General features: G+C 42.0%; 1 protein-coding gene across 1 annotated transcript; it reads right to left on the reverse strand.

Annotated features, from left to right (window-relative positions):
- Window positions 1-395: 395 nt before the first annotated feature.
- LOC122461369 (complement factor H-related protein 1-like) lies at window positions 396-17,521 on the reverse strand. Its single transcript, XM_043520696.1, has 5 exons — window positions 17,360-17,521; window positions 14,403-14,579; window positions 8,551-8,733; window positions 2,932-3,120; window positions 396-1,414 (listed from the first exon to the last, which is right to left on the reverse strand). Exons 1-5 carry the CDS (start codon window positions 17,418-17,420, stop codon window positions 1,407-1,409), a joined length of 618 nt encoding a protein of 205 aa, XP_043376631.1. The 5' UTR covers window positions 17,421-17,521; the 3' UTR covers window positions 396-1,406.
- Window positions 17,522-23,237: the final 5,716 nt, after the last annotated feature.

The following is a 23,237-nucleotide window of genomic DNA, read 5'->3' on the forward strand; positions in this document are numbered from 1 at the left end:
ACTGGCCCCCATGTAGGTTGCTGAGGGTTGGGAGGGCTTGTACTCAGGCAACCTAGGCTGAGCTAGTGCCTGTGTGTTGCTAGCTTGAGCACAACTAGGGCAGATATGTCTGTGCAAGCTGGGAATCACACTTCCAAGCTCAAATGCAGATGTACCTTTAGGTGCCTGTTTCTTGCTAGCCTTTGAATAGGGTGCCTGAGTGCCTAAATTAGGATGGTGGACTACACCAGGGGAATCAATAACATAACTGTTGCAATAATGCAGCTACATAAATGAGCTTGGGGCCAGGGCCCCTTCCTCCCTCCCCTGTGAATTGCTGATTAAGGGAACTTGTGGCTGCAATTACTTCAGATAAATGTAACTTCACACAATAATGTGAAAAGTTGCAGCCTTCACACAATTTTGGGGAAAATGGGTGTGGTTTTTTTCAGCTTTTATAGTGTAGGTGTGTGCTTGTTTGTGTTTGCCACAGGTCCAGAATTTGGTTCATTCACAACACATAGCACCCCATCAATGTTCACTTTCTCTTTATTAATTTCTCACTCTCATTTGTGTGGATTCTAATACATTCATCTGTGTCACAGCACTGGTCTAATTTCCCGTGTATTATATACAATGAAAGATAAGATAAGAATTGTCAACTTATTCACACACTATGCCATGCCTGCATCATGTTGCTATTCAAATTAGCTGCAAGCTTTCATCTTTATCTCTAGTTTTCAACAAATCCTTCCCACTTTACTGTGTTTAAAATATCTGTTTGTACTTTAGGGATTTTCATTAAGTTTGTAAATGAAATATACAAATCTTTAATTTGAAAAAGGAAAAATAATTAAGACACTCAGTTTAAATTTTAACCAGAAAAGTAAATGTTTTCTATACAATTGTGCTAAATGTCTGCATCCTTTTTTTGTTGCATGGACCAAAACATTTTGGCAGAACCATGACCAACTGCTAATAGTGATGGGCAGAACTCAAAAAGGTCTCAATCCATATCGCAAACTTCTTGGTATGGCAATTATGTTATAAATCTCCCTGGATTAAGGTTTCTAGTGAGACTTCCAGAAGGTTCTGATTTGGGCCAGCAAGCAAGAAGTGTGTAATTGAGGAAGTGCAGAAGTGTGCAATTACCCTTAAAGTTTCCTCTTCCAAATACCATAAAAAGCTGTAGTTTGATCTGAGTTTGAACCTTTTTGCCCATCTTTTGTTACTATTTTATGATTGGCTTAACATTAGTTTTAAAATATGCATTGTGACCAAAAGTAAAAATAAGTGATTACATGCATCAATTCAGACAATCAAGGCTACAATACTGACAAAGTGGACAGTACAAATAATTAGTTAATGGATTCTGATCCTCAGATCTGGGTTAAAATAATCTGCTTGATGGTTCTTTTTATTCATCCTCAAGTACCTGCCAGAGAGAGAACAAATACTACAAAATTAATTTAGTACATGTCAGTTTTTTGAAAGAAGTATTACATACAAATCCCCTATAGGTTTTTCACAGGAACAGAATAGTGATTTCAACAGAATGGCATAAAAATCACACTGGATGATTTTAACCATCTTTGGAAAGTAAATGGAACAAACTCCATCAAAGGTAATTGCAGTTATCCCTGAACTGCAGTGGTTCAACTACTTTTCATATTGAAAACAAATATTTTCTCTTAAGTGGAACTTAAAAGCAACACAGAAAACCATGCATTGAAATCCCTTCACCATATGAAGCCAGAGGCCAGTTAGGTCTTAACAGTCTCTGCGGTAAGGATCTCATTATCTTTTCTCACCGAATGCCCCAAAGGTACTACTAACCACCAAATTTGGCTGCAAAGAGAGAGTATCCCTTATACTGGTTCCCATCCCACTATTAGAAGGGATGCTTTTTAGGCACTGACTTCATCATATACAGTCAATAGTCCCCTTGCATTGGAATGCTATCAGATGCCAGCTGGTTTATATATCAGTGATTTTCTGAATACAGAGCTGGCTAATGACCAGATTACGTGGGACTCACAAGTGTGGTGACTTACATAGAGTGTGTTTTAAAACATTTCTAGTCACTTTCCATAAACCTTTTGAGTCTGGATGTTTGGCTCAGCTTGTACTGAATCAAAGAATGGTGGGAAAGCTGTGGGGAGTCTGGCCTACTGCCATTTGCTCTAGTGTAAATCTCCTTCAACCCTCTCCTTGAACAGGAGCTGTGTGTGTTGTGTTCTAACAGAGAACTGTTATTCCGAAAACGGGCAGATTTAGGCACTGACTAGACAGCTGCCACCTAGGGCCCAACATTTCAGAGGGGGCACCCATGACCCTGGGAGAAGTTTACTTCAAGAAGAAGTCATCTAGCTCAAAGATCCCAAACTCTGGGAGCTCATCCTCAGAGTACAGGATGCACAAGGAGGCAGCTGGGTAGGAAGACAAGTTTCCCTGTCCTGATGAGGGGAAGGAGAAAACAAGTTCCCCTGGGGGGAGGGGTAGCTCAGTGGTTTGAGGATTGGCCTGCTAAACCTAGGGTTGTGAGTTCAATCCTTGAGGGGGCCTTTTAGGGATCTGGGGCAAAAATTGGGGATTGGTTCTGCTTTGAGCAGGGGGTTGGACTAGATGATCTCCTGAGGTCCCTTCCAACCCTGATATTCTATGATCTATGATTTCATACATATTCTATATTTTATCAGTATCCGTGGTGTGGCAACTAGCAGTTGAAGGTGATGGAATTTTTGGAGCAGGGATCTTTAATCTGTTTCATCCCATGGTTCCTTATCAGCTGCTTCCAGCGAGCCCTCTTTATATGTAGCCATGAATTATTTGCTTCTGTTCACATCATGCTATTTAAACCCTAGAATTCCTCAGTAAAAATTAAGAAATCTTTTAGTTAGATGATTCAACAGTATTGTAGTTTCACTGGAGATTACTTACCACTTCTCTTACATTTAGGATATGCCAATTTCCCCTCCACACACTGTACTCTAAATGCAGAAGAAGATGGATTCCTCACATATCCATTTTTACAGTCAAATTCAATAAAATCTCCACTTTCTGAATATAATTTCATTTCCGTCCTCCATCTCAGCCTAATGTTGTTTTTCTCCATCACTTCTGGGGATGTTGTACATGGCTCTGGAAAAATAAAAATATAATTTAATTATGTACATCTGGATATGTCATTGGAAATCGTATTTGCTGTAACTGTATTGAGACTGACCCTGTCCCCAAATGCTATACATAATTTAAAAAAAACCCAGGGAAATATTTTTAGACAAGATCTGAAAACTAAAGGAGACACAGGTTGAGAGACCAAGAAGGAACTCTAGAGAAGGAGGCTTTCCCACCAACCGAGGTGATATTGTGGGAAGGGACAGAGAGGAGACTGAGGCTAGATGAACAGAAAGAGACAGGATTTGATTCTATTTTACAAGCTGGCCACTTTGTGATACTCAGGTGGTGCAAATGGGCCAAAACTTAGCCACAGCTGACCAACAGAATACTCTCCCTGCAGAAGGATACTCTCTGCTGGGAGATCTGCCTTCCTATTGACCTCCCCCACTCCTTGGTTGTATTACCAAGAACAAATCATGCCAAACCAGTTTGATTTATTTCTTTAACGGGATAACTAGTTTGGTGGGTAGGAGAAATGCGGTGGACATAATATACCTGGACTTCAGCAAGGCTTTTGACACCGTCCCACATGAGAAATGCAGGCTTTGTGGAGCTACCATTATTTAGAATTTAGGTGGGAAGGCTATGAGAGGTACAGAGGCAGCAATGTAGTGACTCAAGCCATGGAAGAGTAAATGAGGATGACTGGATATGAAAGCTGCGGGATGCACATGATCCTAGAGCGTGTACTTTAAAAGAGATTTCTTTGTACGAAGTGCCGCTTGATAGAGCTGATGGAAGAGAAGATAAAAGGCTTGGAGATGCAGGTGGAAACTATGGTTGAGTTTCAAAGGAGATTCGAGCAGGCAATGGAGGGAAGACAAGAGGAGACTGAAGGGAAAAGTCAAGACTTACGGATGCAAGCTGGACTGAGGAACTCAGAAGGAAGACTTCTGGGTAAGGAAAGTGGTCAGTGGAAGCATGTGACTACAAGAACCAGGCAGAGGAAAAGACCAGCTAGTGGAGGTGAAATAGAGCTCAGGAACAGGTTTGCTCAGTTGGAAAATGAAGATGGGGCAGAGCAGGCTGCAACCGAAGGAGGGAGGGCAAGGAAGAAGAGAAGAGCAGCTAGTCCTGTAAGAAGAGGGGAAGAGCCAATGGAGATACTCAGAGTTCAAAGCCCCAGGAGGATACTGGATGACTTGCAGAAGATTGCAAGGGAGAATAAAAGACAAGAGGACTCACAGACAGACAGAACCAGAGGAAGGATGGAGAATCACACCGTCAGCAAGAAAAGGTAGGTATATGTGATTTGTGATTCCCCACTAAGAAGAACGAACAGGCCTGTCACCAGAGCTGATTCAGAGAACAGACGGGGGTGCTGTCTGCCAGGAGCGAAGATACAGGATGTGGAACTGAGGCTGAAGAGGATCCTAATGGCAGCAGGAAAGAATCCACTCATTGTCCTTCATGTGAGAACAAGTGACACAGCTAGGTTCTTGCTGGAACATGCCAAGGGAGATTATGCCAAGCTGGGGAAGACATTTAAGGAAATGGAGGCTAAGGTTATCTATCTTACGGTATTCTGCCTGTCCCTAGAAAATGGAGATCAACAGATTATGATGATCAACAGATGGCTCTGGGATGTTTGACCACTGGGAGGCATTCATGGAGAGAGGACAGTTCTCATGGGATGGACTCCACCTGAGTAGGGAGGGAAATAGACTTCTGGGATGGAGGTTGACACAACTCATTAAAAGAGCTTTAAACTAGGAACTCGAGGAAGATGCTTATGTAATCTCCACACCTGATTTTAACATCGAGAGGGAGGAAACTCAAGTAAAAAAGGATACAGGAATGGAGAAAGGAACATCAGTAAGAGAATGGACATTAAGGGGAAGGATAGTGCTGATACCAGTCAGGTAGGCAATACTGGCAGTAGGATGACCATACCCAATCGGGTGAGGAATGTGGGCGAAGCCAAACAGCAGCACTTATGATGTCTGTACACCAATGCAAGGAGCCTGGGTAACCAAATGAAGGAACTAGAACTACTGGTACAGGAAGTGAAACCAGATATTATAGAGATGAAGAAGATCTGGATGACATTGTAAACTGGAAATGGATTAATTCCATAAGTGTGAATGGAGTCACTCCTCATTTACACCACATTACGTGTAGGGGAGACTCACATTCTTTCCATTGACATCAGTGCAGACTTTTCAAAAGAAAAGATCAGCAAATGGCACACACCCACACCACACCATTATACGTATCTAGGATGCACCCATAAAACATCTCCATTAAAAACTCTAAAAACATATTATAATCCAGCCAACATTTACTGTAAGCGAACAGATGTATTCAAACATATTTTTAGCTGAAAACTTTACAACTACAGCAGATGCTGTGAAATACAATTTAGTAACTTATGGAAAACCATGAGGAATATCAGTTGCTTCTCTTCAGTGCTAGGAGTAGACATGGTGCTGTCTGAGCAGTAGGGGATTCCACTTTTGTGCAGGGGGAGCTATGACTGGCATGAAACTAGGTAGCCTGCTCTACGCCACCCTCTCTCCATGGGATGAAATTTCATAGTGTAATGTGCAAGGTCATACATTTTGGGACTAACAAGCTATAAACTAGGGACTTGTCAGTTGGCAGTGACAGAGGAGGAGAAAGATCTGGATGTACTGTTTGATCACATAAGGACTGTGAGCTGTCAATGTGATGAGGCCATGAAAAGGGCTAATGCATCATGGGATGCATCAGGCAAGGTATTCCCAGTAGAGACACGGAAGTGTTAGTACCGTTATACAAGGCACCGGTGAGACCTCATCTGGAATATTGTGTGCAATTCTGGTTTCCTGTGTTTAAGGAAGATTAATTCAAACTGGAAGAGCTGCAGAGAAGGGCTACTAGGATTATCTAAGGAATGGAAAACCTACCTTATGAGAGGAGACTCAAAAAGCTTGGCTTGTTTAGCCTACGCAAAAGAAGGCTGAGGGGAGATATGATAGCTTTCTATAAATACATCAGGGGAATCAATACCACAGAGACAGAAGAGTTATTTAAGTTAAGCACCTATGTGGACACAAGAACAAATGGCTATAAACTGGCCATCAACAAGTTTAGGCTCAAAATTAGGTGAAGGTTTCTAACCATTACAGGGATGAAGTTAGGGAACAGCCTTACAAAGGCAAAAAACCTAACTGGCTACAAGACTGAGCTTGATAAGTTTATGGAGGGGATGGTATGATGTGACTGACAACGATGGCATGGGGCCCATCAGCGACTGCCAGTAAAAAAATCCCTAACTGCTGGAGACAGGACACTAGATGGGGAGGGCTCACTACAAATAATTATTTCCCAGATATCTGCCTGGTGGGTCTTGCCCACATGCTCAGGGTCCAACTGATTGTCATATTTGGGGATGGGAAGGAATTTCCCCCCATGTCAGATTGTCAGGGACCCTAGTGGGTTGTTGCTTTCCTCTACAGAATGGGATATGGGTCACTTGCAGGCTTAAACTATGTAAATGGTGAATTCTCTGTAAATTGAAGAATTTAAGCCATGATTTGAAGACTTCAGTAACTCATCCGGAGGTTAGGAGTCTATTTCAGGAATGGATGATATTCTGTGGCCTGCAATGTGCAGGATGTCAGACTAGATTATTATGATGATCCCTTCTGACTTTAGAGTCTATGAGTCTAAGAGGATCCATAATTGGTTTAACAACCACAAAGAGTAAGTTTGTTTAACATCTTTATTAATGACCTGGATGTAGGACTAAAGAGCATACTGATCAATTTGAAGATGACACAAAGCTGGGGACGGGTTAGGGCTTGCCAACACTTTAGAGGATAGAGCAGATCTTGATAGATTAAAGAACTGGGCTATAGACAACAAAATGAAATTCAACAAAGACAAATGTAAGATGCTATACTTAGGGAAGAAAAACCAAATGCACAAATACAGAATGGGGGATAACTGGCTTGGTAGCAACACTGCTGAAAAGGATCTGGGAGTTGTGGTGGATCACAACCTCAACACGAGTCAGCAACGTGATACTGTTGCAAAAAAAGCAAATGCAATTTTAGGTTGCATTAACAGAGGCATAGTATGCAAGTCAAAGGAGGTGATAGTACCACTCTACTCAGCACTGGTTAGGCCTCAGCTTTAGTACTGTGTCCAGTTTTGGTCACCGATGTATAGATAGGATGTGGAGAAATGGGGAAAGATCCAGAGGTGAGCATAAAAGATGGTCAAAGGGATGGAATGAAAACCATATGGACAAAGGCTGAAGGAACTGGATATGTTTAGTTTGGAAGAGAGGAGACTGTGGGGGAGATGATAGTGGTATTCAAATAGTTAAAAGGCTGCCATAGAACAGATTGAGAACAGTTGATAGCTCTTGCCACAGATGGCAGGTCAAGGGGCATTGGGTTCAAACTACAGCATCGAAGATTTAGACTGAATCTCAGGAAAAGCTTCCCAACTGTAAAAACAGTAGGACAATGGAACAGACTGCCTAGGGAGGTTGTGGACACTCCTTCACTGGAGGTTTTCAAAAGGAGGCTGGATATGGTTGATTTAGAAACAACAAATCCTGAATCTTCAAGGGTGTTTAGACTAGAGGACCCTTGTGGTACCTTCTAACCCTATGATTCTATGTGACATCACAGAAGAGAAAAAGGGACATGGCAGGCTAGTCCTAAGCTATGAAATCAGGTCCAGGACACACCAGCCCACACAATCAGTTCACCATAATTTAAAAACCACACAGAAGTAGCTGCACAGCTGGGGATCACTGCACCACAGTGTAGTCTAGCCATTCCATCCTCTCACTCTAAGCATGTTGGAGGTTGGAGAGAGGGTGGTGTAGAGCAGGCTACCTTAGTTTCATGCCAGTTAGAGCTCCCCCTGCACAAAAGTGGAATGCCCTGCTGCTCAGACAGCACCATGTCTACTCCTAGCACTGAACAGTAGCGATCAATATTCCTCATGGTTTTCCGTAAGTTACTGAATTGTATTTCACAGCATCTGCTGTAGTTGTAAAGTTTTCAACTAAAAATATGTTTGAATACATCTGTTTGCTTACAGTAAATATTGGCTGGATTATAATATGTTTTTAGAGTTTTTAATGGAGATGTTTTATGGGTGCATTCTAGGTACGTATAATGGTGTGGTGTGGGTGTGTGCCATTTGCTGATCTTTTCTTTTGAAAAGTCTGCACTGATGTCAATGGAAAGAATGTGAGTCTCCCCTACACATACTGTGGTGTAAATGAGGAGTGACTCCATTCACACTTATGGAATTAATCTGGTACACCAGTACAAGTGACTTCAAATTGAAATATATGAATATGAAAATTCATACCATAATATGAAAAATACCACAGTTGTTTAACTCATCACAGTTCTTTTACATATAATAGATTCTTATATCTACCTAAGCAAACTGGTGGGTCTGTCCATTGGCCAGACTCACAGCTAACAGATGCAGATCCATTCATTCTATAAAAACGTTGACATTTGTATTCCACTTTTGAACCTGGTTCATATTCTTTCTGTGGAAAGACCATGATGTCTCCATTATCAACAGCCGGTGGGTACCCACACTTTCCAGCAGCCTCTAAAATTAAGTATAGAAAAAGAGAATATATGCATCAATATTTACTTAGAGTAAATGCTGTAATATCAGAAATATTACTCAACAGCACTATCAATGTACTCGGACAGATCAGGAAAAATCCCAAGGGAAAGGTGAAAAAGAAACCTCTTGATATTGGAACTGAACACAAGATACAAAAAATCTTATCTTTAAGATAAGAAGCAGCACAATATTTGTTCATTAAAAATTAACAGTGTGGAACTGATGGCAAAACTGATGGCAAAACCAGCTGCTTTACCTTTGTCAAGATATGATTCTGTGTTGCTTTTCAAGCAGGCAATGTAGGTTAGTTTGAGATCCTTTGGACCAATCGTTCTGCCTTAAGCACTGACTAGTAGGGAAATGGAAAGTGAGAGGCTTTGGCCCAACCCCTCCCCTCCTAAGGTTCATGTGGGCCAATCAGCTTGCTACTTGTCACTGCATGCATGTGCAGTACCTACTTTCTCCAGGACCATATTACCATGTAGGGTGCTTGATGTACCCAGCACTTGTCTCAAACTATTATGAATTATGACATTACCAGGGTATGTGAATATTGAGAGCAGAGAGAGAGACTGAGGGTAAAATAATGGTAAGAGGATACAAGCTAAATAGAAGTTTGGATTATACAGGCCCAAGGAGTGGAATATGAAACACAGAATAACACTGGAATGATAAATGAGTGTAAATAGTACAAGAAATACCACACAAAAATGAGGAGAGAAAGGAAACAAAAAATAAAGAAAGAACCCAAGAACAGAAAAACCTTTGGGTGTCCCTATAATTGATAAAAGCAGAGACACAGCTACACTTTCCCCTTTGGAAAAGCTGCTTGGCCAGGTGGATTTTAAAAAGAATTCATAGAGAAGCCAAACTCATCATTTGAAATTTACTCTGAAATGCCAACTGCCATTTCCTCTCATTGCTCCTCTTCTCACAGAAAGGGAAGTGGGACCGGGGTAAGTTTTGAAATGGCAAAGGCTAAAAATTACATGAGTAGTAATAAAGCTTTACCTTTACTCATTACATAATTTGACAGATTTCCCTTCCCCCCCTTTTTGCTTTATGACCTGCCCCTTTTGCCTCTTTGTCCCATCGCCAGGTCTCATTTTTGGAAATGTGCATTTCTGGCACTAGTGGCCATTCTGAAAAGAAGAGGGTTTTTTCCCTTTATATTTAATTCATGCTTATTAGCTGCATTAGAACTAAGAAAAAAGTTTGCTTGCCCTTTCCTCATTTTAACAAGAAAATGTATTAAGTGCAATTCTATTATTTTATGCATTTATTATAATTTTAAATCAAGTAATTAAATAATTGTACCAAGTCTTAATGACAGGGGAGTAAAGGAGAAGTTTTAATATATATAATACATATATATGTTGCAATGCTGACAGACCAGCTCAGGCCCGAGCTAAAGGCCAATTCACTTGCGTATTAATAGAGATCAAAGGAGATATTAATTGTATTGTTTTCCCTCTATCTATATCCTCTTGTTTACTGTTACATTATATTTACATTATACATGCCTGGTAATTAAATAGCCCTAGATCATAGGGTGTGTTAATGTAAGTGTATTCAGGTGTTAGAACTTCATGAAAACTAATGGAATGCTACATGTATTGTTTTCACTTATCTATTCCTATTATAATATAATGACAGGTATTTACATTATGTATATCCCTGTAACTAAATAACTCATTGAATGCAAAGGAAGAAGGGTGCTAAATTCAAAGCAATTGGTACAGATACTTGTCAGATTGTTGTCTGTGAAAAGAAGCTATAAGTACCAATTCAAAGAGAGGTCCTTTATCTTTGGACTGTTTGGATTCTAACAGGGCAGATTTCAGAGTAGCAGCCATGTTAGCAAAAAGAAAAGAAGTACTAGTGGCACCTTCATCAGATGAAGTGAGCTGTAGCTCACAAAAGCTTATGCTCAAATAAATTGGTTAGTTTCTAAGGTGCCACTAGTACTCCTTTTCTTTTTGTTAATAGGGCAGAGTATCTGGACAAGAAAACTGAGCTCTCCAGAATTATTCTGGGTAGCCCTGAAGGACTTTTGGGAAACTGGCAGTTTATTGTGTGTCTGCTACTGTTTGGAATTACAAACTGTGACTTACCATTTATTATATTTTACCTGCTTTAACATCTCAATAACTCTCATCCTTTTACTTAACTAATAAACCTATAGTTGGTTTACTATAGAATTGGCTACCAGCATTGTCTTTCGTGTAAGGTCCGGAGTATCAATTGATCTGGGGTGAGTCCTTTGGGACTGGGAGCAACCTGACATGGTGTGATTTTTTGGTTTTAATAACCTTTTCTCACAAAGTTCAATATGTCTGGGTGTCGAGATAGGCTGAAGAGGCTAAGGGGACTGTGACTCCATGGGAAGACTGGTATAGTGAGCCAGGAGTTCATATTTGTTACTAGCTTGGTGAAATCTAATTATAGAACATACCACCAGTTGGGGGTGTATGTCCGTGTTTTCTGATAGTCTGCCCTGACAGTCTCACTCACAATGGTGAGCCACTCCAAACAGTCTTACATATGTACACCATGCATTTCTCTTATTTGTACAGAGAAATATTTGTTATGCATTTAGTACATTTTTAAATAGTCAATGATTATACAGTCTTAATGAAAGAGGTATAATTGAGAAGTGTTCATGAATCTATAGAATTATGAACTTTTAGAGTACTGTATGCTTGTTATCATAGAATATCAGGGTTGGAAGGGACCTCAGGAGGTCATCTAGTCCAAACCCCTGCTCAAAGCAGGACCAACCCCCAATTTTTGCCCCAGATCCCTAAATGGCACCCTCAAGGATTGAACTCACAATCCTGGGTTTAGCAGGCCAATGCTCAAACCACTGAGCTACCCCTCCCCCCCAAATGCAGTTGAGGCATTTCTAATAGTCATTAAATAATTGATTCACTCTCTATTATTAGTACTTTTGTTAATTTTATGGAATTGTTTACTCAATTTTATTTAGAACTGTACTGACTTCATAAAATTATGTTTTTCTAAAAATGCATCATTTTATATATATTAATACTTCTCCTTAAATCTTCTGTCATTAATACTTTGTGGAATTATTTAATGGCTTTATTTAGATATGTACTAACAGAATTAAAAATATTTTCCTCTAAAAATGAGGAAACTGAACATTAACATAAATGCCCTAACACTTATTTGTTCTGCTGTTATTAAGGATTTTTAAATTAACTACTTTATTTAGAAATATATTAACTGCAGTGAAATTCATTTTATCCAAAAATGCAGGATTTTATGCAACACTCCTCTATTCCTCTATCATTAACACTTTGTACAGTTATTTAATGACTATTAGAAAACTACTAAATGCATAAAAATAGCTCTCTCAAAATGCATGATTCTCCTTTATTCCTCTGACCATAAAACTTAATTTAGAAATGCAATAACTGCATATAAAATATTTTTTTCTTAAATGCATGTTAACATATGTATGTGTGATAACATTTTATTCTGCTATTATGAAGATTTTTGTTAATTAGCACATTTCTAAATAATTATTAAATAACTGCATTACAATTATTTTTCTCTAAAAAATCATGTTAACCCTCTTTTATTCTACTGTCATTAAAACTTTGTACATCTGTTTACTAGATTTTATTTTTCTTTAGAATTGCACTAAATGTGTAAAATCATATTTTCTTCCTAAAATGAGGAAAAGGCCAGAAAGCTATATTTACTCATTTAGTTCTAATGATTCCAGTAAGGATAAATGAAACAGAAAATTTAAAACTTTCATTTTGTTTAAAAATGCCCGTTAGCGCCAAAAATGCACATGTCAAAAATGAGACCTAGGATATAAGGCAAAAGGAGTGGAGGGGAGCAAAGGGGGAGAGGGGCATGGAAACCTCTCAAAAATCATATGATGAATGAAGGTATAGCTTTTTCCCTACTAGTATGTATCAATTTTCCCTAGGAATGGAGAAAGAAAGGCAGCCAAAAAGTGAGTGAAAAAACTCTCACAGGATCTCTCAGCTATTAGCTTTCGACATATCACTCAACTTTCTATAGCCAATAGCTAACCTTTAAGGCACTGGGTCCAGAGACAGCGCCAGAGCCATTGCATCTCCGTTCAACACAATGGTTTATCTTGGTGCTCTGTGGAGTGCACAGGGCATATTGTATGCTGCACTGTAATTTAGGGGGAATGAAATGTATGCTTCCCTTTGTGGTGCTCTAGCTCTTCTGCTAAGACCCTGCCCCTCTGCCTCTATGTGACGGGTAACATCCCACTGGGTGCAGCTCCTACATTTGGCACTGAACATCATTGGTTTAAGAAGGGGGCTTCTGAAGATAGGACACCCTCTGTGAGAGGCTTTTCACTTTGGAATTTGTTTCTTTCTGTGGCCTGCCATACCCTGAATTCTTTCATGCTGCAAAAACCAGCTAGTCTCTCAATCTCTCCGAGATGGTTGAGAGAAGTCAGTTGGTTGTGGTTGTTAGACATAGTGGGCTCTTTGTTTATATTCGTATATGTTTTGCCCTGATGGCATTATTTTAATGATGTGACTGAACTGTGTATTTAATGGTGTATAACCTAGGATAGATATTTTTGTCTGTTTATCTTTATTGGTATTAATAATCACAATACATTGACTCTGATATTTTTATTTTGCTTTTTATATTTGTAATTTGTTTTTCATATTGCTGGGGTCTCATTATCTCTGTTGTACCTTGTACTGGGAAAAGCTCAGTAAGGCTGAGATATCAGGGAAAACTGAGTGTCTCTGGTAAGAGAGATAAGACTGTAAGAGGGAGAATTCAGAGAAACAGAAATACATAAAGAGACCACAATCAACCATAACGAAGGCTGATATTCGTTCATCTGTTTTCTCTGGAGCCTTATTCTAAACCTGTATTATTGCTTGGTAAAAATATGAGCTTGATTGTGCCACCCTTATTTGCATTGAGTAGTGCCTGCCTGTGTGAGTAACAAATGTCCACTGATTTCCACAATACTAGTCATGGTTCTACTCACTGTGAACATGGGTGGCTGACTAGTTAGTTTTTAGAACCATAGTTTTGGTTTCCAAAACAAAGCGGTGTTGCACTGCTAGTTATTACGTTCATTTTTTTAAATATTCGTATTCACCCTGAGAGCCAATGAAATTCTGGTATGTGAAAAGACAAACAAAATGAACCAACAGAGTGACACCACTTTTTTTCTGGAAGCTTGAAGATATAAGGTGAAATCTTGGTCCTATCAATGGAAGTTTTTCGACAGACTTCAGTGGAGTGGGAATTTCACCAATTGTGTATTGTCTAGTTCATCTGCAAGTGGTAGTGAAATTGTGGCCCTAAAAATCAGAAATAGAGAACAATCAATCACTCTTATTCACATTATGTTGAGGGTCAAATCCTGAAGTCCTGATACTGGACTAATCTAATGATGATCTCATTAAACCTATATTATCATTGCCATGGAACATCACAGACTGGAAACAGATTTGCTTTCTGGTTTACAAGAGATGTTATATTTGTGCATTATAAAAAGACAAAAATACAGGGAAGTAAAGATGTTTCTGAGTAAGACTGAAGTTTTTGATTCCAAAAATATCCTATATCTACTAGGCTATTTTAGAAATAGGAAAGTAAAATACCTTTGCATACTGGTGACACGGACCACTTCCCTTCCGTACATTTTACCATCGGAAACCCAAAAAGGCTTAGACCTTGCGAACATTGATAACGTACTCTATCGCCAGGCAAATACCTTTGCTGCTTAGCACCTCGAATCCTACCATCATGAATCTCAGGTGGAGGTGGACATGTCATATCTGAAAAGAGATGAGAACTTCTGAAGTCACTGACACATTCCTATGTGGGTAACTAAATCACTTACAGTATTCCATTAGTTTTATATACAATCTATTCAGATCCAGTCTTGATTAATTAATGATGTCACTAATTAATTAAGCTATTCAGATCCAGTATTGATGCTTCTTAACTTAACCAGTACTGTTCATTGGAACATTTCAAATTGCAGGGAGGCAACAATAGGGCTATCCAGTAGTAAAAAAAATTGGGTTAGGATGCAGGGAATGAAAAATGAAGGGTCAAAAACTTATGGGAATTTGTCAAAATCATCAGTTTCAAGTTTGATGAATGTTTCATGTTTGACGAATCAGTGTTTATTCTGTTGGAAAATTTCTGACTAACCTATCCAAATCATACTCTGCTTTTCCTCCCCAACTCACAGAAACTCCTCTGTGGGTTCTCCCTTGGAGTTTATGCTCTGTAGCTGAGGTGGATATGCAACTAGTCTCTGCCAGGTTCTCCCCCTGAAAAAAATAACCAGCAGCAAAACCATGTAAGCTACTGAAATAAACTTGTCCTGTTTCCCCTCCACGCAAAAGTGGTAGGGCCTTCAACCTCAAAATCTGTGGCTCTCGGGTGATTGGCTTGAGAAAAGAGTTGTCTTTGCAGAAGCCACTTGTCTCTACACAGATGACCCTATGGCCCCTTATAGCACAGCTCCAGCAGGTATCAAACCCACTAGGAGACCTTGCAGAGTGTTAGTACACAATCCTATGGCCAGAGTTACAGCTCTTCCCAAGAAGTCACTGGAAAAAGAGAAGAGAGGAATTGCAGTTCTCCCTTGGTTTTCCCTATGCATGGCCACTGCTGAAACCATGGACCTAGTAGCCAAGTCAGCCAAATCCAGAGCAGCTTGCAGAGAGGTCCTCACCACAGATTTTCCCTTATCCACTATCGAGAAGACCTTCTGCCTAGCATCTTCCAGGAACATGTGTTAAAAATTTAACATGGAGTCCCACATATTAAAGTCGTACCTGCCCAATAGGGCATGCTGGTTTGCAATCCTGAGCTGCACTTCCTCCTCCCAGTAGAATAAACTCTCTTAAGAAACAGATCTAACTTCTTTAAGTCTTTTGATTTTGGTGTTGCACCCTGATGCCCCTGCTTTTCCCTCTCATTGGCGGAGGATACTACGCCAATATGGAATCCCGGAGGAGAAGGGAAATGAACACAGTTTTTGGGGGTAGATAATACTTGCACTTTTTGGAGTGTGGAGAAGGGATGCAGAGGTCTTCCACAGTACCTTAAATGGGTCCATAATGGCCTCAGTGAGAGGCAGGGCCACTCTGGAACGACCTGCAATGTCTGAAGTATTGGCCAGTTATTGAGAGGCTTCTTTTACTTCCTCCACCTGTATGGCAGACTTAAGATAATCCTCTTTAACAATTCTTGGTGTGTCTTATGGTCATCTGGGGGAGGCAACATGCTCCCTCATGAGACTGCCTCTTCAGAAGAAGAGGAAAAAGAGCCCAGCACCAGGTGTGGATACTCTTCCTCCATTTCTAGATCTGTAGGGTTCTCTTCAGCCCTTGATGTCCAATAGTAGGCTCAGTACCAGAAACAGGAATGGGTGCTACCCACTGGGAAGATGCCTCACACATTTCTGATGCCACTGAATTGGAGTGCCTGGAATATCATGTGGAAAAGGGGGAAGAGCCCAATGGATTACAAAAAGGCCACTGGACAAGCATATACCCCCAGTGTCCTCCAGGCCTACTTGATGGTACTCCTGTCACAGGATCCATGGAAGGGTGACAATGTCTGGAGGAGGGGTAGTGCAAATGGCTGCGAGGATGGGAGATTTAGAACTGGACCTCTCATTTGGAAGAAGATGACTCTGCATCCATGGACCACAGAGGCACCGTTCCAGACAGTGTTGGCAATCAGTGCCGAGTTGGAGAGGCCTGCAGAGATGTGAGCGTCACGGAAGGATGAGCCCTCAAAGGTACCCGAGACTGTCACAGTACCGAGCACTGTAGCAATCCTGCTGGTTATTCTGTCTGTCGGCACTGACAGCATCAGCTCTTGTACTACTAGTGATGCTGGCACCGACAGGGTCACAGGGTCCCTGGCAACTACCAATGCCTGTGGCGTAGTTAGTACTGGAATAGTGTGGTGTGGCGCCATAGTTGTGGAAGGAGCTCCTTCTGGCTCTGGACTTGATGGAACCTGCCTAGGTGCCGGAGTCAACAGTGCCATCTTCTGAGGTACGGAAGAAGAGGAGTATTTAGACAGAGACCGCACTTTAGTCTTATCCCCATGCGTAGCACACCACAGTGCCAGGGATCTCTGCCTTTCTGCAGTTGGCAGTCTGCTTCTCACAAATCTTTTTAGGCACTGAGGATGGTGAAGAGTGTTGGGACTCGGGCACCGCAGGAGGTGCACTCCTTTTCAAATGCTGAGACACTCAGTGCCAAGTCTGACTTCAGTGCTGAGTCTGAGCTCTCAAGGCTGCCTCCATGAGTAGAAACTTTAGCCTGACTTCACAATCTTTCTCCGCAAGAGGCTTCAAGTCCCTGAAAATTTGGTAACACTCCCCAGGAAAGAACTTCCCTGAGGAATTTCCAGACAAGCACGTATCAGAGATGACCTAGATGTACTTAATCCTGCCTTAGTGCAGAGGAATGAACTTGATGACTTTGCAGGGCCCCCTACAGCCCCACACTTCTATCATTCCATGTTCCCAGCTCACAGACGCACACCTCGTCTTATTTGTTTTAATTACAATACAAACTCCTACCTTGGCAAGTTGGTGGTTGTGACCATTCTCCATCTTCACAAATTACATCATTCAATCCCATACTTTCAAATCCTTCTTGACATTTATATTGCACTCTAGCACCAGGCAGATACCTTCCCTCCTCATTAGTTACAATAGTAGCATTGGTAACTTCAGGTGGAGCGCCACATGTTACATCTGAAAGGGGAGAGATGTATAAATAGATTAGTACTGATAAACTCTAAATGTAGTATCTTATTTTTTTAAAATAGATAATGTCCTTTTTCAAAAAGTGCACTTACATAAATGAAGGTTACTTGTTTGTAATTGAAGTTCTTTGAGATGGCTCCACAGTTTCCAACTCACAAGATATTGTGCCACCTCGTGGTGCCTAATGGTAATCTTCTCCAAGCAGCATCCTTTAAAGCTCTCATACACACCTTTTCCAGGCCTCCCCTTCGAGTCTCTGAACATTCGGAGGACAAGGCTATACAAGGTGGTGTGGCACCCTCTATCACCTCAGTTCCTTTCGCCGACCGACCCCAGGAAGAGGAGCAGAGCAAAGCACATCTCCACAGGGTAACTTTATAAGCCAATGCTCTGGCAGAAGAGTCTGAAGCATTAGCAAAGATCTGAGAATGTGCTTTGCCACATTCTGACCTTCCATTAGGATTGCGTTTGCCAATCTCCTTTTGTAATCTGCCAAATCCTGCGCAAACAGTGCCATCTTTTCCCATAAGTGGAATTGATAGCAGACCATAATTGCCTGATAATTTGCTACCCTAATGCCAAGAGAGGAAGAAGAGAACTTCTTTCTCCTTAGGGAGTCACACTTCTTTTTTTTCTTATGAGCAGTCATGGCTTGTCCAGACCTCATTTTGCTAGTGGCAGCAGCCACCACCAGCAAATTAGTTCTAGGATGTATGCGAAAATATGAAAACCCCTCTGAGGGTACCTGATATAATTTGTCTGCCTGCCTGGAAATAAGAAGGCAAGAGGCAGAAATGGACCTAACAGTCTCAGCAGACTGCAGCAGACCACTGAGAAATGGTAACAACAGCCTCCTCTTGGAGGTAGCTCCAAGCCCTTTCCTCAAACACCGGGTTTTCTCCATTCGTATTGAAGTAAGTTCCACATGGACACCCTGCAATCCACCAGATCATGGAACTGCAGAGCATCGTCAGAAAGTGAAGAGGGAGAAGTCACCCCCCGCATGCTCCTGTGGTGACAAATCAGGAGCCGTGTCAGCGTGTTCCTGTGCAAAAAGAAAAAAAAAAGACCTATCTCCTTATCTTCTTCAAACAGAGTATCAGGCAGCACTGCCTGAAGTGCCCCTGGATCCTTTCCACATAAATCGTCGGATCAATAATCCATATAAAGGACAATTGAAAAATTGCTGCAGAGAAGGAGGAGGCAGGGATGAGTCAAGAGAAAAAACTAATAATGTCTTCTGCCCTTCTCCTTTTTTCAGCTGAAGAGGATGCAGACCTCAAAACTGGTGAAGACTGTCTCTCCCTTGAAACTCACTGTTTCGCACTTGGATCTGAGGAATGTTGGTAAGTCGAATCGTTGTACAACAGGCACTAAAGTAAAAGCCTTCTTTGGATCAAAGGATAGATCTGGATTTGGAGGAGAGGTTGAAGCCAGAACTGAAGACCTGAATGGCACAAGATCCAGTGAAATCCTCAGATCGACTTGGTCCTTGAACCTGAAACTGACTTCAGTTTTGGAGCCAGAGTTATGGAGACCCTGTCAGAATCAGATAGATCCAAAACTTCTGACCTAGAGGATCTGGCACTGCTAACTGCTCTCCCTCACCAGCTTTTCAGAACAAGCACAGCCAGAGATGACAATGTGCTCTAAACAGCAGTCTTGTCTTTCTGCATTAACAATGCATTCAAAACCCTGACTTCCTGCGAAGCAGGATCTGGAGTTGGACCTGATGAAGGTCCATTAAAGTCATGGAATCCATGACCTCCATGATGAAATGATATCCTTAGCAATTAGGAAAACCACTGGGTAGGTGCCTCACGCATTTCTGATGCCACTGAAGAGGAGTGCCTGGAATATGATGTAGAAAAGGGGGAAGAGCCCAATGGATTACGAAAAGGCCACTGGACAGGTGTATGCCCCAAATGACCTCCTGGCCAACCACTTGATGGTACTCCTGTCGCAACATCCATGGAAGGGTGAAAACATCTGGAGGAGGGGTAGTGAGCGTGGCTGCGAGGATGGGAGATTTAGAACTGGACCTCTGATTTGGAAGACGACGACTCTCCTTCCTTTGACCACAGAGGCACCATTCCAGATGGTGCCAGCAATCAGTTCTGAGTTGGAGAGACCTGCAGAGATGTGAGCGTCACAGAAGGATGAGCTATCAGGGTACATGAAACTGTCACAGTACCGAGCACTGTAGTAATCCTGCTGGTTCTTCTGTCTGTCAGCACCGTGAAACCCTCAGAGTGGTTATCTGATAGCATCAGCTCTTGTACTAGTGGTGATGCTGGCACGGACAGGGTCAAGGGGTCCCTGGCAGCTGAAAATGCCTCTGGCGTAGTTAGTACCAAGATAGTGTTAATGTGGTGTGTGGCGCCATAGTTGTGGAAGGAGCTCCTTCTGGCTCTGGACTTGATGGAACCTGCCTAGGTGCCGGAGTCAACAGTGCCATCTTCTGAGGTACGGAAGAAGAGGGGTATTTAGACAGAAACCACATTTTAGTCTTATCCCCATGCCTAGCACACCACAGTGCCAGGGGTCTCTGCCTTTCTGCAGTTGGCAGTCTGCTTCTAACAAATCTTTTTAGGCACTGAGGATGGTGAAGAGTGCTGGGACTCAGGCACCGCAGGAGGTGCACTCCTTTTCAAATGCTGAGACACTCAGTGCCAAGTCTGACTTCAGTGCTGAGTCTGAGCTCTCAAGGCTGCCTCCATGAGTAGAAACTTTAGCCTGACTTCACAATCTTTCTCCGCAAGAGGCTTCAAGTCCCTGAAAATTTGGTAACACTCCCCAAAAAAGAACTTCCCTGAGGAATTTCCAGACAAACACGTATGAGAGCAAATTTGCGGATGATACTAAACTGGGAGGAGTGGTAGATACGCTGGAGGGGAGGGATAGGATACAGAAGGACCTAGACAAATTGGAGGATTGGGCCAAAAGAAATCTGATGAGGTTCAATAAGGATAAGTGCAGGGTCCTGCACTTAGGATGGAAGAATCCAATGCACCGCTACAGACTAGGGACCGAATGGCTAGGCAGCAGTTCTGCGGAAAAGGACCTAGGGGTGACAGTGGACGAGAAGCTGGATATGAGTCAGCAGTGTGCCCTTGTTGCCAAGAAGGCCAATGGCATTTTGGGATGTATAAGTAGGGGCATAGCGAGCAGATCGAGGGACGTGATCGTTCCCCTCTATTCGACACTGGTGAGGCCTCATCTGGAGTACTGTGTCCAGTTTTGGGCCCCACACTACAAGAAGGATGTGGATAAATTGGAAAGAGTCCAGCGAAGGGCAACAAAAATGATTAGGGGTCTAGAGCACATGACTTATGAGGAGAGGCTGAGGGAGCTGGGATTGTTTAGTCTGCAGAAGAGAAGAACGAGGGGGGATTTGATAGCTGCTTTCAACTACCTGAAAGGGGGTTCCAAAGAGGATGGCTCTAGACTGTTCTCAATGGTAGCAGATGACAGAACGAGGAGTAATGGTCTCAAGTTGCAATGGGGGAGGTTTAGATTGGATATTAGGAAAAACTTTTTCACTAAGAGGGTGGTGAAACACTGGAATGCGTTACCTAGGGAGGTGGTAGAATCTCCTTCCTTACAGGTTTTTAAGGTCAGGCTTGACAAAGCCCTGGCTGGGATGATTTAACTGGGACTTGGTCCTGCTTTGAGCAGGGGGTTGGACTAGATGACCTTCTGGGGTCCCTTCCAACCCTGATATTCTATGATTCTATGATCTAGATGTACTTAATCCTGCCTTAGTGCAGAGGAATGAACTTGATGACCTTGCAGGGCCCCCTACAGCCCCATACTTCTATCATTCCATGTTCCCAGCTCACAGACGCACACCTCGTCTTATTTGTTTTAATTACAATACAAACTCCTACCTTGGCAAGTTGGTGGTTGTGACCATCCTCCATCTTCACAAGTTACATCATTCAATCCCATACTTTCAAATCCTTCCTGACATTTATATTGCACTCTAGCACCAGGCAGATACCTTCCCTCCTCATTAGTTACAATAGTAGCATTGGTAACTTCAGGTGGAGCGCCACATGTTACATCTGAAAGGGGAGAGATGTATAAATAGATTAGTACTGATAAACTCTAAATGTAGTATCTTATTTTCTTTAAATAGATAATGTCCTTTTTCAAAAAGTGCACTTACATAAATGAAGGTTACTTGTTTGTAATTGAAGTTCTTTGAGATGGCTCCACATTTTCCAACTCACAAGATATTGTGCCACCTCGTGGTGCCTAATGGTAATCTTCTCCAAGCAGCATCCTTTAAAGCTCTCATACACACCTTTTCCAGGCCTCCCCTTCGAGTCTCTGAACATTCGGAGGACAAGGCTATACAAGGTGGTGTGGCACCCTCTATCACCTCAGTTCCTTTCGCCGACCGACCCCAGGAAGAGGAGCAGAGCAAAGCACATCTCCACAGGGTAACTTTATAAGCCAATGCTCTGGCAGAAGAGTCTGAAGCATTAGCAAAGATCTGAGAATGTGCTTTGCCACATTCTGACCTTCCATTAGGATTGCGTTTGCCAATCTCCTTTTGTAATCTGCCAAATCCTGCGCAAACAGTGCCATCTTTTCCCATAAGTGGAATTGATAGCAGACCATAATTGCCTGATAATTTGCTACCCTAATGCCAAGAGAGGAAGAAGAGAACTTCTTTCTCCTTAGGGAGTCACACTTCTTTTTTTTCTTATGAGCAGTCATGGCTTGTCCAGACCTCATTTTGCTAGTGGCAGCAGCCACCACCAGCAAATTAGTTCTAGGATGTATGCGAAAATATGAAAACCCCTCTGAGGGTACCTGATATAATTTGTCTGCCTGCCTGGAAATAAGAAGGCAAGAGGCAGAAATGGACCTAACAGTCTCAGCAGACTGCAGCAGACCACTGAGAAATGGTAACAACAGCCTCCTCTTGGAGGTAGCTCCAAGCCCTTTCCTCAAACACCGGGTTTTCTCCATTCGTATTGAAGTAAGTTCCACATGGACACCCTGCAATCCACCAGATCATGGAACTGCAGAGCATCGTCAGAAAGTGAAGAGGGAGAAGTCACCCCCCGCATGCTCCTGTGGTGACAAATCAGGAGCCGTGTCAGCGTGTTCCTGTGCAAAAAGAAAAAAAAAAGACCTATCTCCTTATCTTCTTCAAACAGAGTATCAGGCAGCACTGCCTGAAGTGCCCCTGGATCCTTTCCACATAAATCGTCGGATCAATAATCCATATAAAGGACAATTGAAAAATTGCTGCAGAGAAGGAGGAGGCAGGGATGAGTCAAGAGAAAAAACTAATAATGTCCTCTGCCCTTCTCCTTTTTTCAGCTGAAGAGGATGCAGACCTCAAAACTGGTGAAGACTGTCTCTCCCTTGAAACTCACTGTTTCGCACTTGGATCTGAGGAATGTTGGTAAGTCGAATCGTTGTACAACAGGCACTAAAGTAAAAGCCTTCTTTGGATCAAAGGATAGATCTGGATTTGGAGGAGAGGTTGAAGCCAGAACTGAAGACCTGAATGGCACAAGATCCAGTGAAATCCTCAGATCGACTTGGTCCTTGAACCTGAAACTGACTTCAGTTTTGGAGCCAGAGCCATGGAGACCCTGTCAGAATCAGATAGATCCAAAACTTCTGACCTACAGGATCTGGCACTGCTAAATGCCCTCCCTCACCA

This window comes from Chelonia mydas, chromosome 8 (assembly GCF_015237465.2).
Source record: "Chelonia mydas isolate rCheMyd1 chromosome 8, rCheMyd1.pri.v2, whole genome shotgun sequence".
Classification (NCBI taxonomy): Eukaryota; Metazoa; Chordata; order Testudines; family Cheloniidae; genus Chelonia; species Chelonia mydas.

Excerpts from the sequence above, each read along its gene's own strand:
- LOC122461369 (XM_043520696.1), bottom strand. The coding sequence starts at position 17,420 with ATGGGATTGAATGATGTAATTTGTGAAGATGGAGAATGGTCACAACCA. Across the intron at positions 8,734-14,402 it reads CGTGTCACCAGTATGCAAAG|AGGCTGCTGGAAAGTGTGGG; the intron begins GTATTTTACTTT and ends ACTTAATTTTAG. Across the intron at positions 3,121-8,550 it reads AGACCCACCAGTTTGCTTAG|AGCCATGTACAACATCCCCA; the intron begins GTAGATATAAGA and ends TTATTTTTCCAG.